The sequence below is a fragment of the Zosterops lateralis genome, assembly GCF_965231275.1.
Source record: "Zosterops lateralis genome assembly, chromosome: 5".
Classification (NCBI taxonomy): Eukaryota; Metazoa; Chordata; class Aves; order Passeriformes; family Zosteropidae; genus Zosterops; species Zosterops lateralis.
Window position 1 is genome coordinate 40,931,613 of NC_139766.1, and position 17,715 is coordinate 40,949,327.

Consider the following 17,715-nt stretch of genomic DNA (forward strand, 5'->3'; position numbering starts at 1 on the left):
ATTTTTTTCACCTTCCTCTCTGATCCGTATATTTATGACAAATAAATTAAAGGGTAAAGCAAAATACTGTAAGCAAAATACTTTTAATTCAATTTTCTAGCTTGAAATTATTTGAAATAAAATTTTGAAAATCTCATTACTTTTTCCCAAAGATTTTTCTGAGTTAAACTATATGTGCACTTGCTTGAAGTTAGAAGGGTGCTGCACCATAGCACAATGCCCTTTTTAGTCCATACTTTAGAGTACCTACAAAGTTGATTTTTGTATAGTTCCTACAGCTAAGAAAGTATACTATACCTAAAATTCAATGAATCATTGTTCACACAATAACTCCCATCACATTTATTTAAAAGATCTTTTTCTGTGAAACCTGGACTGTTTGTTGACATTCCTACACAATCTGACATACAATTCCTGAGGTTTCCATAAGCTTCTACATTGATCTAGATGAAAAATTTCAATGCATCTCTTTTCTCTGTTGTTACACTGCAGTCACACAAAACCAAAACTAACAAGGTGCCTCTGGTTAGGAGCAATAAATTAAAGTTTTTATTTATGTTGGAAGTTTGGCTTGTTATGTTCTGTGGGTGATTTTGTGTAAAGGAAATGATGGTGTCTAGTGACCAAATGCAACATAATAAAAATCTAATATTTATCTGATTTTTTAAAAAAATAGTAATTTATATATATATGAAATCTCAGATTGATATTTGGCTCTGAAATTCAAAATCAACTGAGGCACTCTGAATATCTGTGAGATGAAATAGTGCATGTAATTCACTAGCCAGTGGAATACCTTTGGACTAATTTGGCATGCCTCCAAGTTATGAACTCAGGAATGAAAATGGTTTAATTAGTGTAAGCAGAGAAGGCCTTCTGAATTTATAATCTGAAAGCACTAGCATGTCTGCATGTTGATTGTTTTCTCTCCTTTCAGCAAATGGTAGTGAGGTTCACATTAGCAATGTGCGCTACGAAGATACAGGAGCATACACGTGCATTGCAAAGAATGAAGCAGGGGTGGATGAAGATATTTCTTCTCTCTTTGTGGAAGATTCTGCTCGAAAGACTCGTGAGTATTGTGAGTAGTATAAAAATAGATGTCGCCCACACTCAAACATTTAATCAGTATTAATATTATGAAATGTTAAATAAATTAAAATGAGTTTGTGTAGATAGCTGAGTTAAAAAAATGAAGTTCAATTAATGGTATCCAAGAGTCACTGAAGGCAGAGTGTGCAATCTGCCGTATATTTAGAAGTAAAATGAAATCTCTGATTCATTCTGTGAATCAACATATTTTTTACATTGCTGATAAATTTTTGATGGTTTCCTCATGATAGATGTGTTGCATACAAAGGGAATGTGAAGGGAAAAAGGAACTGGATATCTATAGATAGCAAATATTAGTGTGTTTTCCAGTGGTTGATGGGGGTATGGGAAGAAGACCTTTTCTTCCTGTCTGTTCTTGAGATGTACCAAGAGTCAAAATTGGCCCTCATGGTGTGAGAGTAATCATATGGCTTAATCTCACCTACTGAAGTGCCGAGCAGATCCAGATCAGTTCCAGCTTGCCCATGCTGTCTTGTGCCTGGAATGCACAGGAACAATGAACACATTCACTTCTATGTTTGGAGCTGAATGTGCTAAGGAAATCAGTAACACCACTAACAAGCTGTGTTCTGTTAAAGGTAGTGGGATTTATAAACCCTGTTTCCTTATTATTTGTCTAACTTGGTATTTTTTCCTCTTACCTCACTTAGAAAAATCCATTCCTGAGTTTATACTTCCCCCATTTTTTGTTTGGTTTGATTGGTTGGTTTTCTCTGTTTGTTTTTTCTTTTGAATCTCTTACTTCAATGAATACTGTGTATTTATTAGAAATACATCCAATAAAATGGTAATTATCTTACTGTGTGGTTGCATTAACTAAGGACATTCCTGTTTATTTAAAACCTTATTCAGCAGTGCCAAGTACTCGGCAGGATACCAGAGGCAGCATTAGTAGCACTGCACATCTGCCTTACACTGCCAAGCCACAGGACATTGAGTTCAGTTATATATAGGTTTACTATGCTTTAAATGTTTCAGAGGAAATCTTCCATACGGAAAAATTTTATAATCTATATGTTGATTTCTTTACTTAGCTGCTTTAAGTAACACTAATTGTAATTGTAACTTTTCAAAAACCTTAACGTGGTTTTTTTTATGTGCCATGAAATTTAGTTCTCAGACTTTTCTAGGAATACACCTGAGGATAAATAATTTGTTTGTTCATGCAGAGTTTCTGGTAATCTGATTGGGTGAAGTAGCTTAGCCTTTTGCATTGTGTGAAAAATGCTGTGAATGTTGCCAAATTTCAAGACACTGATGAACTCTAGTTTGTATATGTTTGGTTAAAACTTGTTTGGCCTTAACATCAAAATATTTGTTGCCAACCATCCAACTTGCAAGTGTTTTAGTTAAGTAATTTTATCTTCTGATCTGCTGTGAATATGTATGGATATCCACAACAATGCAGATCACATTTTTCAGGACTTCTAATGTGATGTAATAATTTTAGATCTGCTACCTTGGAGGATTTGTGAAATCACCTGCCATAGAGTGAACACAGCTTGTAACAAATGCTGTAATATCTACTAGCAGTAAGTGGTTAAAATGACCATTGGTGTTATGAAAGATGTAAATGAAGAAAGAATGGAAACCAGATTATTTCTAGGACATTTCATCCAAAGGATATAGTCATCTCCTTTCCTATAAAAGGAACTTATCCTGCAAGTTCTGTGTTGTATGTTGCAGGGAAGCATTTTACCATTATGTTCCTTGGCATTTGAACATGATTTCCCAAGAACTGATCCATGTGTAAATACTCATAGAACCCAAAGATGCATAATTATAACATTCAAATTTAGGTGTAGCAGATTTTTACATGTTAAACTCCAATTTCCTTGGAATCCCATTTTGGTACATGCAAGAAGACTATGGTACAAACTAATAAAAAACCCACTGACTCCTAATATCATTGTGACAACTACATGAACAAATTACCTTAATAGGTACACATTTTTATAGGTGCAGTTTAAAAAGCTGCTGCTGTTTTTAAAACAAAAACTCCTTTGCAGCAAGGAATTGCTAGCATAAGAGAACTGATATTAGAAGTGGAAGGGCTTCATTATTAACTTTTTTCTCCTTATTTTAATATTTCCCCAAAACTCTTGTTCATACATTAAATTAGGGATTATTAGGGAATAAAATTACATAGGTAAAACCACTTGGATAGGATTGTGGGCTTTTTCTTACCCCACCCACACATATTAAGCACAATGCTACAGCTACTTTTATTTCAAGCCTGTTGATTAGGTCACAAGTTACATTCTAAAGATAGTCTCTGGTGACTGTAAATGTGATTCCATATGATCTGATACAAACTATTTCTGTCATTGATGACATTTTTATGAATTATTTTGCTTTTATCCTCCTTTAAGAGAATAAAGCAGACATACTTTAATTTTTTTTTTATTGTTGTTCCTTATTAGAGGGTTCCCATTTGGAAATCTTAGGGATAGTGTTTTGAATAAAATAAGATCAATTTCTCAATAGCTTGTCAGTTAGTCTGGGCTTTTCTCCTTTGTGATGTCACATTAGATAAAAATCAAAGCAAAATAAAAGCATTTCTGAACAATGAATTGATTTTCTATTGAGAATTTAGTGAGAACTTTACAGCTGAGTTCTAAAATATAAAATACAATTGCACTGCCTTAAGCAAGACAGTAATTTCAAAAGCGACATTAGAAATACAGAACATTATTCCATTACCTTTCCATGTATTTTATTTCCTAGAAAGTTTAATAGTTAAAGTAAATGTTCACTTTTGTACTTATCTGACCCATTGTTTATGTGCATGGGAAGACTTTGGGAGTTTAATGTTACTTCACACAAAACCCTAAATTTTTATTATTTTTCTGGGGAATCTCGCTTTCAATACATCCCAAATTTATAGAAAACTCTGTTCAGTGCTTTGAGAAAAAATACCTGTGGCAGAAAGCACATGGATCACTGATTTCTCTGTAAATTGGTAATTTAAACAGCTCCTAAGAGAAAATACTATATTTTCTGTTACCTTAGACTAAATAAAAATGAGTGTAATTTTGGATAAGTAGATTGTTAAATAATAAGCAATCCTCACCTGTCTGTCTAAAAGTGCTGTCATATTGCTAGGTTTTCATTATTCATAGGATTGTTACAGATGCATGTAATGAATGTGTCTGTATTATAAAGAGAAAAGAAATGAAGGCAAATCTGTACTGAATTGTGGGAAAAGTGATGCTAGCAGAAAAAATAAAGTTACACAGTTTGAAGTATGAATTAAGGGTGCTAGGGACTTGTTTATTTTAAAGTTTCCACTTTCAGAAATTTGAAGTCCAGTTACCAAGAAAAGTCAATATAGTTTGATGATAATTGTTCATCATCAGGATGGTAATCTGGATGGAAGTGATTGAAAAATAATCTGAAAATTCTTTGGCATCCAGATCTGTTCAGTAAATGCCAGCACTGAACAGGGAGCATTGTTCTATCTCACACAGGTGAATTTTGAATAATGGATGATAGTCTTGGGGATAGTTTGACCTCCTCTTAGCACATCAACCTTTTTCAATGTGCACTGAAAATAAGACATCTGAAAACATGCTTTAATTTTAAGATTATCTTAGGTGAGAGAAATTAATTTTGTAAAATACTTTAACTTTAGCTGTTCCTTTTACCAATTAACTCATTCTATAGAGCTGAATTTTTATTTATTTATTTAACAACTATGTCCCAGCACATGGATCCTTTTTGCTAGATTTGTGAAGTTATAATGGGAAGTTTTAGTTTATATTACCTATATAAATGTCTCTTATAAGTACTCGTGATAAATGTCTATTGCTCTCTGTTATAAGATCCTGTTTAATTCCTCTGATGTTGATAATAGCAGTAGCATCTAAAATACTTCTGAATGTGAGAACGGTGCTGTTCTGATTCTCTAGAGACTGCAAATTCTCTTTTTGCTGTGAATTCCATTTTCCCTCAAGCCTGCAGTTAAAGCCATTGAGAATGAGATAGCTGGTCTGGTTGATAGCTGAATAACCCCTGTGGTGACTGGTAAAAACATTCTGGGGATTAATGACCTGGTCTAAATCTCTTTGAAGACACAAGAGTCTCCCCTACTGTCATGATCCTCTAATAATACCTGAGACAGCTCAGCTGTGCTGGAAGGACTCTTTGGTGTAATCGCATTTGTAAATACAAATAGCAGTTTAAAATCTGGTTTTATTTTCATTCCAATGTATTTCTGTTTTTCAGAACAGGTATTGCATGCATTCATAGATTTAAGCTTGATGGAACAATTTCATCTAACTCTGTTCTATCTTCTGCATTTCACAAGACACTAAATTGCATTCTGTTCTGCCTGAATACAGATCTAATGCTTTGTTTGCCTGAAGTGTGTCCTTACAGAGATGCCTATACCTGAGTCAGACATGCAGAGAGTCAAAAAAATCCCTCATTTCTCTTGGTATTTTGCTTTATTTATCAACTTTACTAATACAGAAAAATGCTTAGTTTCCATTTTGAAGTCAGTTTTTCCTTCAGCCTCCTTTAAGTCTCTTTTTTCCCCTCCAATAAATTGACCTCTTAAGAATTCTTGTCCTATGAATATATGAATATTGATTGCAAATTCTCACACACACAATATATAAGTTTCTCATAATAAGTACTCAGTCCTTTCTCTTGAGAATTCTAATTGTTTTGGTACAGTTTGTTTTTTTAAAAATGAGAACTGCTCTTTGCAGAAGCAAATGTATTATTTATTTCTTTAATGTTCTGGAAAGAGAAATATATATTTGGTAATTTTTTCTTCCACATCCACCAATCCTTTGTCACTATTTCCCACTAATACCAGCAGTGGAAGTTTGTTTATATGTTTATCTCCTATATGCTATCAGACCTTACCTTCCAAATCCTGTTCCTTGTCACCCATCTCAGTCAGGCGTAGTCTGTTCCTTGTATTCCAAGACATCTATATTTCCATTTAAATAAAATAAAATTTAATTTATTGTAGAGATGAACTTGAGAAAGTTATTCAAACAGTATATTAAAGCTGTTGATTATCATTACAGGTAATTCACAGATTTAGGGAATGATTTTGTGTTTGTGTACATGTCACTGATAAAAGCGGTTAAGACACGATTCACTACCTGTTTGTCTGGACATGCTCCAGAACTTTCTTATTCACCTTTTACTAATGATTTAGCTGCATTTTCAGATTCATTATTTTGGCAGTTTTTAATTCAAGTAACATATATTTTTCCATTATTAAATAACTCATATTTAATCAGATTATTCTGTGTTAACAAGTCAGATGTTTAGCAAAATTATGGCTTAAAAATATATGAATTTTTACATTAACAATTTCCTATTTACATAAAAAAAAATCAGGTTTGTCTGTGAAGACGTGGTTTCTGTTAGAACATATTGGCTGACTTAATGTATTCTTGTTTTTTTGATTTCTTACTGAATTTAATTCTATGCAAGTGTTGTCTGTTCTTTTCTCTGGATCATATACCCCAGTCTAACTAGCCTACAGCTGCTTGAGTTATTAAGTTTCAGGAAGTGCGGCAACTACCAGGAGCAGATATAGTGGTACTTTATGGCACTCTTAAAATTTATGATCTATTCTGCAATATATTCAAAACTGATAGTACCCAACTAAACATCTGAAACAACTTTCAGCAAGTGTTCTATGCACTGCATTTGGACCTGGATATTTTAAATATTTGTCTTGGCTACACATCATTTACCCTCGTTTTTAGTCCTTTGTAAGGTAGAAGGTACTCAGTCAGGCTCTGGTTTCAGTTATTATCGTGCTCCTCTTCAAAAGCAGGACAAAAATATTCATGGAAGAATATTGTCAACAAAACATTTAAAAAGCCCAACTGGTTCATAGCAGCACAATTTAAACCTTGAATAGCTCTGATGTGACAATGCTTTTCTGCTACCTTTAGCAGCAATCTGTGATAATTGCCAGGGTTTTTGCTGCTGCAAGGGTATAAAGGAATGTCAGACTGCTGGAACAACTTCTGCTGGCAGAAAAATGGGATTCCATCATAACTAAGACTCCTTCTTTTCTTAAGGACTCCAATTTCTCTCTTTTTGTAAACAGGTTCTATAACCTAGCGCCCAGCACCCCTGCCGTAACTAATAAAAGATGGCTTTTCGTTTTCTAGCTTGTAGTACGTGCAGGTACATTTTAAGGGGCTCTCAAATCTTTTATTAATGGATAGCTTTCTCCTTCATACTACTGGATTTGCCATCATTTAAAACATGAATGCACAAATGGACAACTCCATTGTAGATTTCTGTTGATGACTACATTTGATAATCACGAACAGATTGGATCAGCCCAACTCCTAGAAACCATATGGCAAAGGAAAGTCATCATCTTGCTGTTGTTGAAGCGCTGAAGAATTTAAATATAGGACAAAGGTAATTTGGCAGTGTATCTTGACAATATATTTATGAGAGAGATGGAGTGGGCAACATGATACTGCCTTTTTTGTTGATACACAGTAGAATAATAATTTCAAAGAGAGGAGGAAGAAACTACAGCTTCTGTCTGTGGAATTTATTCAGTTAGATTCCATTGAAATAGTAGTAGGACCAATGGAATTGGTCCGAATTTCAATTTTTAATCAAGGTAACATTAACTGAATTAAATGGGATGTAATGCATAGCTAAATATACCAAATAAACCATTTTGTTAACTTAGAAAAAAGATAACAAAGAAGACGTAAAGTAATAGTGGAATATTTAATATAAATAATGGAGTAGAATATATCACTGTAATTTGATATACATATGGAATATCAGATTACACTGAATATAGATTTTTTTTTTCTAAAGAAGAAAATCTGGCAGTGTAGAAAACAGGAAAATAAAAACTAGTCATCACGAAAGACAAGTGAATGTTTTCAGGAGGAATTTTCAAGTACTTGAATTTCTTTCTTAGCTACTAGTAAAATATTTTGAAGTAAAGTAACTTTAAAAGTCCTTTTTTTGTTGTTTTGTTTCTTAATAGCTTTGACAGGTACTTTAGTTGTGCTTTACTGTCTTTTCTGTTTCAATTTAGAATAATTCTACTATACTAGAGCATTAGGTCGTAAAAACTCATGCTGTTCCCTTTGAAGTAAAATAGGTTTGTTATTTGTTATTTAAAAAAAAAAATCCTATTTCCAATAAATTGAGTTACAAAGTGCAGTTCAGGTTGTGATTGATTAATATGACTTCTTAGGTAATTATCTAAATTTTTTTGAGATGTATGTATGCGCCTTGGGGGGACAACTGTCATGACAGAGAGTTATCAAGTAGAGCTATTAAAGCATTTCCAAAACCGATTTGAAAGTACTTGATGAAATTTAATATTTGGTGGCTTTTATTCTGTTATCAATCATAGGCTCTTATGATACTGAATTCACCCACTATGACATCATTATGCACTGCAAAGTACTTTATCCTAGAGTTTCTTTCTCTTAGTCACAAAAAGCAGAAAAGGTCTCTATCTTGTGCACTGTATCTTAGGACTAAATTTTTTAAAAAATAGTAATATAACTGTTCCATGCCATTAAGTAGCACTATTTCTAACTGTACCTTTTTTAGGTAATGTCATAGTCTTATCACCTAACAAGATGATGTGATCTGAATGCTACTGACTTGACAGGTTTATGGCCATCATAAGCAACAAGGCATCTCCACTGTCTAGAACAGGGAATAAGACTAAAAGCCTTTTGACTGTGATTTATGGCCTAAATTCTCTCCGAAAGGCTTTATGCAATTTTAATAGAATCTTCCTGTCACATCTCATATTGAATGGTACCTATTTACCTAATTTCCTCAGAGATAATTTATGCTGGCATTTTATTTTATGGCAGAGCTAAACAAGTTTATACTTGTTGATAGCATTGTAGGCAAAGGCTTTATTTCAAGCTTCCAAGTAATTCAGCTCATGAACCATTTTTTTCTTTCTGCTAGTGTATACTGGATTGAGTTAATGTGCTATGGGAAAGGACTTATGCATGATTCATTATAAAGAGTTATACAAAACTTAGAAAAATAAGGTAACATGTTCATATTTGAACAAAATTAAAGTGTCAACTGTTGACTTTTAACTGATAAATAATAGTCTAATATGCATAAAGCAGATCTTCGGTTATTGTATTAAACTAAAATGAAATTGAAGTGCATGTCGCATAAAAACAGACTGGAATTTGGATAGAATTTGTAAGGACAATTATTTTAAAAATACTTGAAGCAAGCAATAGATAGCTTGAAAAAAAGTGTTGGCTTCACAAATGAATTAGGTTTCATAAATTTGCATTTGTATATAAACCAACCAAATCTAATTACTTATAGAAAAAGAACTGAAATTAAAATAAGGTATGTGCATAATATTTTTCATTCTGTCTGATTGTAGAGTCTGAGCAAAAAGTAATTCTTGTCAACCTTATCTTCACTTTTAACACAATTATTTTTAATATACAAATAATAAGTAAAAACTTACGTGGTTCAGCAAAAAGGGTAGTAATTATGTTATAGGTTTACCCTGTAACATAAGGACAGGTGTTCATACATTAGAGATGTGAGAAAAGAGAGTAAGCATTATATACACAGTATTTATCCTGTGTTTAGGATTAATCTAAGCAGTTGACAATGGTGTTGGCTATGAGTGAAGTAAGGAGACAACTTACAATCTGGAAAGTATTTTTTTAATGCAATTGAAAGTACAGCAAAATAATGTTGAACTACACTTTTTTTTCCCCATTACTTTTATTGCATTTTCTTCATTGTCCTATTTTCTATTACACCTACTTGTGACCTCTTGCCATCATGGAATTGAAGGCATTGAAAGGGCCAGTGGCTTCCTATCTGATGATGCAAAGCTGAGAACAATCAGCTGATATGAAACTATTGATCTTTTAATACAGCTGTTAATTTCTGATAGAAATCTGGATAAAATAATTACAAAATATTGAATACTAAGCTTGTGTTGTGATGAGATGAAACTTGGAATTAACAAAAGTGGTTCTATATTTGTGAACAAACATTATTTCCTTTTTTCCCCAATTTTTTTGCATGTTATATAATGCAGAAAAGTGTCTTTTTGCTGGTTTCCCTATTTTAAAGCCATCTTAAAGTACATTTTTCTCTTAGTGCAGAAAATCATGAACTTTTTCAGGGATTAAGGTTTTAATTGATATCCATTTTGTTTGAGTATGTCTGGATATATAGTATTGCATGCTGATTACTGAAAATTTGAACAGCTAATTATAATGCCAGAAGGAAATGGAAGAGCTACATTTAGTCTTTAAACTCACTCAATGTCAATTTTGCATACATGCACATTTTATTTCCAAAATGCATTGACTGTTTCAAGAAAAGAAAAGTAGGGAGGAGGAACACTAGTCGACACAGTTGAAATCTTTGAAATTGTCTATTGAGACAGAAAAGTGAATATAATGACATTTATTACCAATGCAATAAGAAAGAGAAGGATACAGAATTTGTTTGGAAAGTGATATTGCAGTACCCTCATTTATTTAGTACTAGAAATACCAGGGATTTTTGCAGTTGTTTCCATCCAAAGTGGATAAGAATTTACACTGCTATTAGTCTGCTGCAGAATTTCATGAATTACTAGGGACAGAGTTTAGTGAAATATGTGCAACCTGTTACCATTCTTCCAATGATGAAGAGCAGGCATTCAGATGATGTGTTAGCTGCTCCTAATCAAAGGCTGGGTCTGTACAAAAAGAACACAGAATAGCTGTGCAAGGACCACGAAGAGTGGTGTTTCATGGTTTTCATGATGATGAAGTTTATGCAGCTGTAAGTATGCTTAAAAAAATAAAAAAGAAAAAGAAAGAAAATCTCTGTCAAGAAAAGTTGGATTCTCCCTTGTTTTGCATAGCTGGGGGACAAGGGAGAAGGAGGAACAATGCAGACAGTATAAAAGGCCCAACAACAAATGGTGTAATAAAATAGCTGCTTTAATAAGATATAATAATAAGAGGAATATAGATAGTCAGTAAATCTTGCAACCCTTCCCACACAGGGCATCACGGATTTCTGCAGCATGGGATTAATTGTGGATGGATTTCCCCATGGCAAACTGTGCAGATCCTGTCCATGGAGAGGTTCCCACTCCCTCCCATCCTGTGGTGGTTTTATCTGGTGTAACAAAGAAACCTTGGTATCTTCTAGCAGGTTGCAATGTTATGTTTGTCATAAGACCCCTGAGTGTGCAAGCACAGGTTTTTATGGGCAGTCCAGCTCGTATCCTTGCAGCAGGTACCTGTGTGACATGCAGGCTTCCCTGTGACAAGGCCCCATGCAGCAGACATAGCCTGCTCAAGGTCACAAACTTTTATAATACAACGCCTTCTGCAAGGCTCCCAGTACATCTCCTAATACTATTCAATAACTCTGTGGAATCAGGGCAAAAAAGAAGATTCTGTCTTGAAACCAGAACATTTTGCTGAGATCTATCAATAATTCTGTTGTATTTTTACGTTGTGAAGTTTTAAAAAGTTTGAGAATTTAGTATAAAGTGTGGCTGAGAATGTAAATTTTTGCTTAACCAAAAAGGAAAGCAAACAATATGTTCCTTAGCATACTTTAGCTCTACCTGTACTTGTTCCAGCATTAAAATCTTTATCCCAAGACTTGACATCTTTCCTAAACAGAAGTTATGGTCTGATTAAAAAAATAAGTGAGGTTTCTGTTAGGTGAGATGGTGACTGTTGTTTATGATATTATATTGCATCCTTGAATTATATCTCAATTTTCTTCTAGCTGATTTGCTAATTTTAAAATTAATATGTGAGGCTTTTAAAGTACTTTTATTATCCTGCCTTTTTTCTTGAGCAAAGCTCAGAATCATACATATCATTTTGCATTAATACAAATTTATGAGTTCTGTACTTAGCATCTTAAATAATTTTGTTTGAACCTGTGTAGCTCTGCACAGTTGCGTAATTGTAATTACATTTTATTTTCTTTCCTATATCACCCCTAGAAAAACACTGATAAACTGTAGAACATAATGGCTGAATTTATGGGACCTCAAGTGCCATGTATTACATGCTTATTCCCTCAAAATATGAAAAGAAAAGTAATTTTAAAGGGAATCCTCCAGATTGCCCTGGGGAAATCAATTTGCTTTATTACATAAGAAAGACTGTGTAAGATAACACAGACAAATACAGAATTGTGGTCTGCACCTGGAGCCACTGTCTGGGATGCAGGGGTAAATGTTAAAGTTCCAGAACCCATTTGGAGCTGAGTCTGGTGAATGGCTTAAAGGGCAAGAGTTGGGCTTCTACAGAGACATCAGCAAGAAAAAGAAGGTTAAGGGTGAATATGGGCCTGCTGAATGAGATGGGGCCCTGGTGGCAAAGGATATGGAAGGGGACAAATTGTACTGAAGGTTTCTTCACATCAGTCTTTCCTGGCAAAACTGTTCCTGGGAACATGACACCATTGGGAAAGTCTGGGAAGGAAGTCATTCTCTGGCAAAGAAGCTTTCTTTATCTGTGGTGTTATATGATCTGATTGAGAGCATTTAAATGAAGTGGACTTTCACAGGTGAAAGGGCCTGGATAGGATGCACCCACAAGCACTGGGCACATGGCATTGTAAAGCAACTGTTCACAATCTGTGAATGATCATGGTGATCAGGGATGTTCCTGCAGACTGTAAGAAAGCCAGTGCTGCTTTTCAAGGGCAAGAGGGAGAATCCAAGACATGATAGGTGCATCAGCCTCACATTGATTTCTGGAAGAGATGGAGCATTTCACCCTGGAAACTATTCCCAGAACTATGAGGTGTTTAAGAGCAGTCATCATGGATTTACAGAGGAAAAAATTCTTACTCAGCCTGACAAATTTCTGCAATGAGGTGGCTGGCAGTGTGGATGTAGGGGATGTTATTTAGCATGTCCTTAGAAATCTTTTGGACACCCTCAAGGACAAAACCGTGAAGCTCAGGCTAGATGCACAGATAGGAGGGTGGATCCAAAACTGGCTGCGCTACCAGACCCAAAGGCCTGCATCATATCCCAGGGCTTTTTTCCCTCTCCTGTCTGTTGAAGTACAAACGATGTTTGGGAAAAATCTTAGTATCCAGGTCTTTTCTGGAGTGATAGTTCCTGTTTTCACTCTCAACCTTTACCTATCAGCAGTTGAGGAACTTCCGTGTACCAGCATAGATTTTATAATACATCTTTCATTGCCTTTTCCAGACTTTTTTTTAAAAGCATACTAACGATTTTTGCTTTTGTAACACTGTTTTAATGAACTTCCCAATTTCATTATGTGTATGTGTGACATACGTGTTTTCTGGATTGCATTCCTTTCCTTTAAGGTGTTTGGGTTTTTAAAATTTCCTAAGTTGATTACTCGGCAGTATGCATTGGTTTTCAGTGATAGTGCTTTAAAAATTTTATTCTGTTGCATGCTGAGTTATAAATACATAAAATTTGCAAGACAATATATTAGCTTTCTTTTATTTTTCCTCCACAAATAGGAAGAGAAGTATTAGGATAATATAATTTCATTGATCTCAAAGGTCTAAAATCCAATTGTAAACAAGATGACCAAATAAAATTTATGTTTTCAGGGAAAAAATCAATGTAACATTTAGTTGGTTACCATGCTATCTTATACATCCAGTCTTGGTCTTCCAAAGAGGATGGTGAACATTATACAACATGACCATTTTGGTAGCATGGTTGCACTACAACCATACAGAAAAATATCTTGTGTATATTTTAATTTTGCATATCTCTCTTATAACTGTGTTCTGAAATTAATCTCTTTGAAGTCAATCTCTTTGAAGGGTTTAAAGGAAATCATGAAAATTGCATCACCTGTCATTAATATGTATAATTTATGTGCATGAAAACTGTACATGCTTTTTGTAATGTGTTATAAAATGCACTGTTGATAGCAGCTAATGGAGTTAGGTTGGAGGGATTTAGTGGGAATGATGGGGTTTACCCAATCCCCAATAACTACTACAGCTAATCACAATTTTCTCACATGACACAGAGAACTGTTGATAATTTGCTGTTTCCATTGCTTTACCTGTGGGAGGATTTTAGTGAATTAGAGGTTAAAGCATCATAATTATTTCAGAATTGATGTATCACTTCTTTTTTTTTCCCTTGTTCAGCTATATTTTCTGTTCTTTCTTTCTCTTACATGCTGCAGTTGCAAACATATTGTGGCGAGAGCAAGGTACTAATGAAGATTACTTTTGTTCATATTTTCTGTAGTATGATAAAATGCTCATCTGTTGTTTCGAGTGTGTGTGTCTCTATGTTTGTTCATACTCTACAGTTACAGTAATTATCTACCCTTTTGCAACATTGAGGAATTTGATTTAAATAAAATTAAAGTGGAAATGAATCTTATTAATGCTCATACTTTTGTAAACTGCTTTTCCTTTTTGGAAGAGAGAAGGCAATAAGCTGTTCACAATTTTCAGACAATTGCTCAAAGATACAGAACAAGAAGCTCAGATTTAAAATGTAGACCTTTAACTTTTAATTGTTGGCATAATAAAATTTCCAACCCATCAGCCTATATGCTGTTGAGATTGATTTTCTTGTATGAATTTCTTTTATTTGACAAAATTATAATTTTAAACAGTTTTAAATTGAGATACTTGTTGTTGCTTAATGAAACCAAGCATTTTATTCTTATATTCAGAAGAGTTTTTAAATAAATTTTGGGGCAGGAATGGATGTTTGGGATGAACTGAAGGATAAATATAGACGCAATCAGGTGTTAACATAAAAATCATGAAAGTTTTATTTTACGAGCAAAAGATAGGTATTAATTTTCATATATATTACATAATCTCAAAAATTATCCTCATAGTCGAGAAAAATACCATAATCTAAGAGTTGTCATGAGTTCCCATTCTTTTGCTCAAGCAGCCTATTCTTCATCTAAAGTTGCAATTTAGGAATTAATATATTTCAGGATTAAGAAATTGTTTCAATTATTTCCATTGGAAGATTGATAATACTAGATAACAAGTGGATCAGGCTTCGCTGTGAATTCTTGCTAGAAATGGTATTTCTGTAGACTTTTTAATATTTTTTAAAATTAATTTGATGATTTAAAAATCTGATATTTCAATTACCTGTATGTAGTAAACGTTGGCATTCTCAGTGTATTTATAAATATAAACTAGTTTTATTTTTTTATTCCTGTTTTACCAGTTGCTCAGCTGGTACAAACAATCATTTCTGTGATTGTAGTGGAGCTCAGCTGTGATTGTCCTGCTCTATTGGCCTTGCAGAGTACAAATGTTGTGTTTAGAGTTTCATACAGTTCCACTGTTAATGATTAAACTGATATGCAATAAGATTGTACCAAATTCTCCAACATATGCTGTTCTTACCTCTTGTTGGAAAAGTATCAAGGATGGTTTATCTCAAAACTGAAAATATGATTAGTATCCCCTTGATTTTTTAGATTAATGTCTTTTCAAGTCAATTTGTTGCTTTCATTAGAATGCACCTAGGAAAATTTTAATTCTGTGACCAAAAAAACCCAACAACAAACAATTAAAAATAGTTTACCAGAATGTTTATGGTAAAGACATTCAGATTTCTCTGTGACTAACATGAAACTAATCAAAAAGCAATTCATAGTAGCAGATTTTGTGTCTCCTAAAGCAGATATTTTGAATCTCTCCTGCATTTCTCATTGGCGAATCCTTGTGTTTCCAACAAATACCGTTACTAATTACAACACTAGAAATATTTTACAAGAGAGGAATACCCTGAAGATGCCAGTAAACATCACCACCAACTTCTCCAGGCCATGCACACTCTGTCATTTCTGTTATGAAAGTATTAACAGACAGGAAGGGAGGGATGGGTGATTAGTAGGACAATCAAGATCATGAAATCATACATAGGCCTTAGTGCCTAGAGATATTTCTATATCAAGTGCACAAAATCTTTATCACAACCACTAGCATCAGAAAATCTGAAAGGAATTTGAAGATACATGTGTATTACAGTAATAGTGCAATCTGTAAATAAATATCAATATATTCATATATATGCAAAAGAACCCCTACCACCACCATTTTTTAAAAAAATCGCTGTTGGCCAATTTTGAGTATCAATTAGTCCAAATAAAGCAAATCTATTTATCTATTGCTTCTGGCACTGCATTAAAATTATGCAGGATTGTATTTAGTTGGGGGAGGTTTGCAAAATTAAGTCTCCAAAGGAATAGCTCCTGTAGTTCTGAAAAGGTGGCTTGCTGAGGTGAATAGATATTTGTACAGGTATCTGTAGCCACTCACTCAAATGAAGAGTTTTGGGACATAATAAGTTGGGAAGGGGAATTAACTAATTGGATCCAAAGGTAAAGGTTCATTAAATGAACTGACTTCCTTAACTTGGTATTGAGATGGAAGAAGGAAATTTCATACTGTATGTCCTTCACTGTTTTTGTAGAACAGTTTTGTTAACATTATTATCCAGACTTTGGAAATAAAGCCTTAAAACTTTTATTAGACATGAATAATATCTGTACAGTGGAAATCTTGCTTTGGACTATTGGCACCAGAGGTGGAGGTTTTAGGAGCCTGATTACCAAATGTCTGGGTCACCTGGGGCTGTCTATCATCTGAGCTACTTCCTCACATTCTGGTATTGCTTATCCTGCTAATAACTATAATATACTTCAGCCAATGACAGGAGGGAGAAGGGAAAATCCTGTTTTGTCTCCAGCCATCTTCACATATGCATCTCCAAGGCACAATATGCCAGTTGCTCAACTATAGATCTCTACCCTTTATTCACCGGTACAGGCAGGCTGACATCAGTCAGGCTCACCTGCAAATTTCAGCTTCTCTTCCATGATACAATGTCAGGCATTCTCTAAAGAGAGACCTTAACAAGCTGTCTTACACAGGCTGTGTGATTTATCTACCAAGGCATACACAGAAGTGCCCATTGGCCAGAATGGGCGTACTGCCCTGAGTACACCTGTGCTGTCCCCATGACTGGAGAGTTTTCCATGAACCTAGGCCTGCTTCTGTGTTACCCCAAATACACCATAGACAAAGTTGTCTCCCACTTTTTGCTAACCTGTTAACAGATAGATTAAATATAAAATGAGGAAAAGTCCTACTTGGAGACTGCGCCTCCTTTCTTTCTGGGAAAATTTGGCCAGAAATGGGAAACGATTCCACAAGATTTCTCAAAGATAATTGAACATGTTTGTTCTAGGCATAGCCTGACAACCTTCTATCTATTACAACCTTTAAATAACTGTATTAGCTATGTGATTCCTAACAGGGACTGGAAACTTTTATGTATGTGTGTATATAAATACATATGTACATACACATACATAAAGAAACATGCATTCCCCCTACCCCCTGTTTATTTTCTCATTATTTTATTTTGTGTTAAGACTTATTGTCTCTCTATTAACATTAGTTTTCCCTCAGAATTTAGGATAAGCAGGATTTCAGATTCAAATTTCTTTTTCATGGGTTTCACTCCTCTGTGTTCCTATAGCAAGTATTTTTATGTCAAGTGAAAGCTTAGGTCCTGTGCCCAGGATACATGCACGTTTTTACTATTGTAGC

At 34.2% G+C, this 17,715-nt stretch overlaps 1 protein-coding gene across 3 annotated transcripts in view; it reads left to right on the plus strand.

Annotated features, from left to right (window-relative positions):
• The window catches only part of FSTL5 (follistatin like 5), a 269,454-nt gene that overhangs the window by 209,558 nt on the left and 42,181 nt on the right, over window positions 1-17,715 (plus strand). The window contains exons 10-11 of one of the 3 annotated variants that reach the window (XM_083861258.1): window positions 938-1,072; window positions 14,301-14,327. In XM_083861258.1, the coding sequence (XP_083717384.1) occupies window positions 938-1,072; window positions 14,301-14,327 (162 nt within the window). Of the gene's footprint in view, window positions 1-937; window positions 1,082-14,300; window positions 14,328-17,715 lie in introns of all 3 variants that reach the window. The other 2 variants (XM_083861256.1, XM_083861257.1) reach the window with 2 other exon arrangements.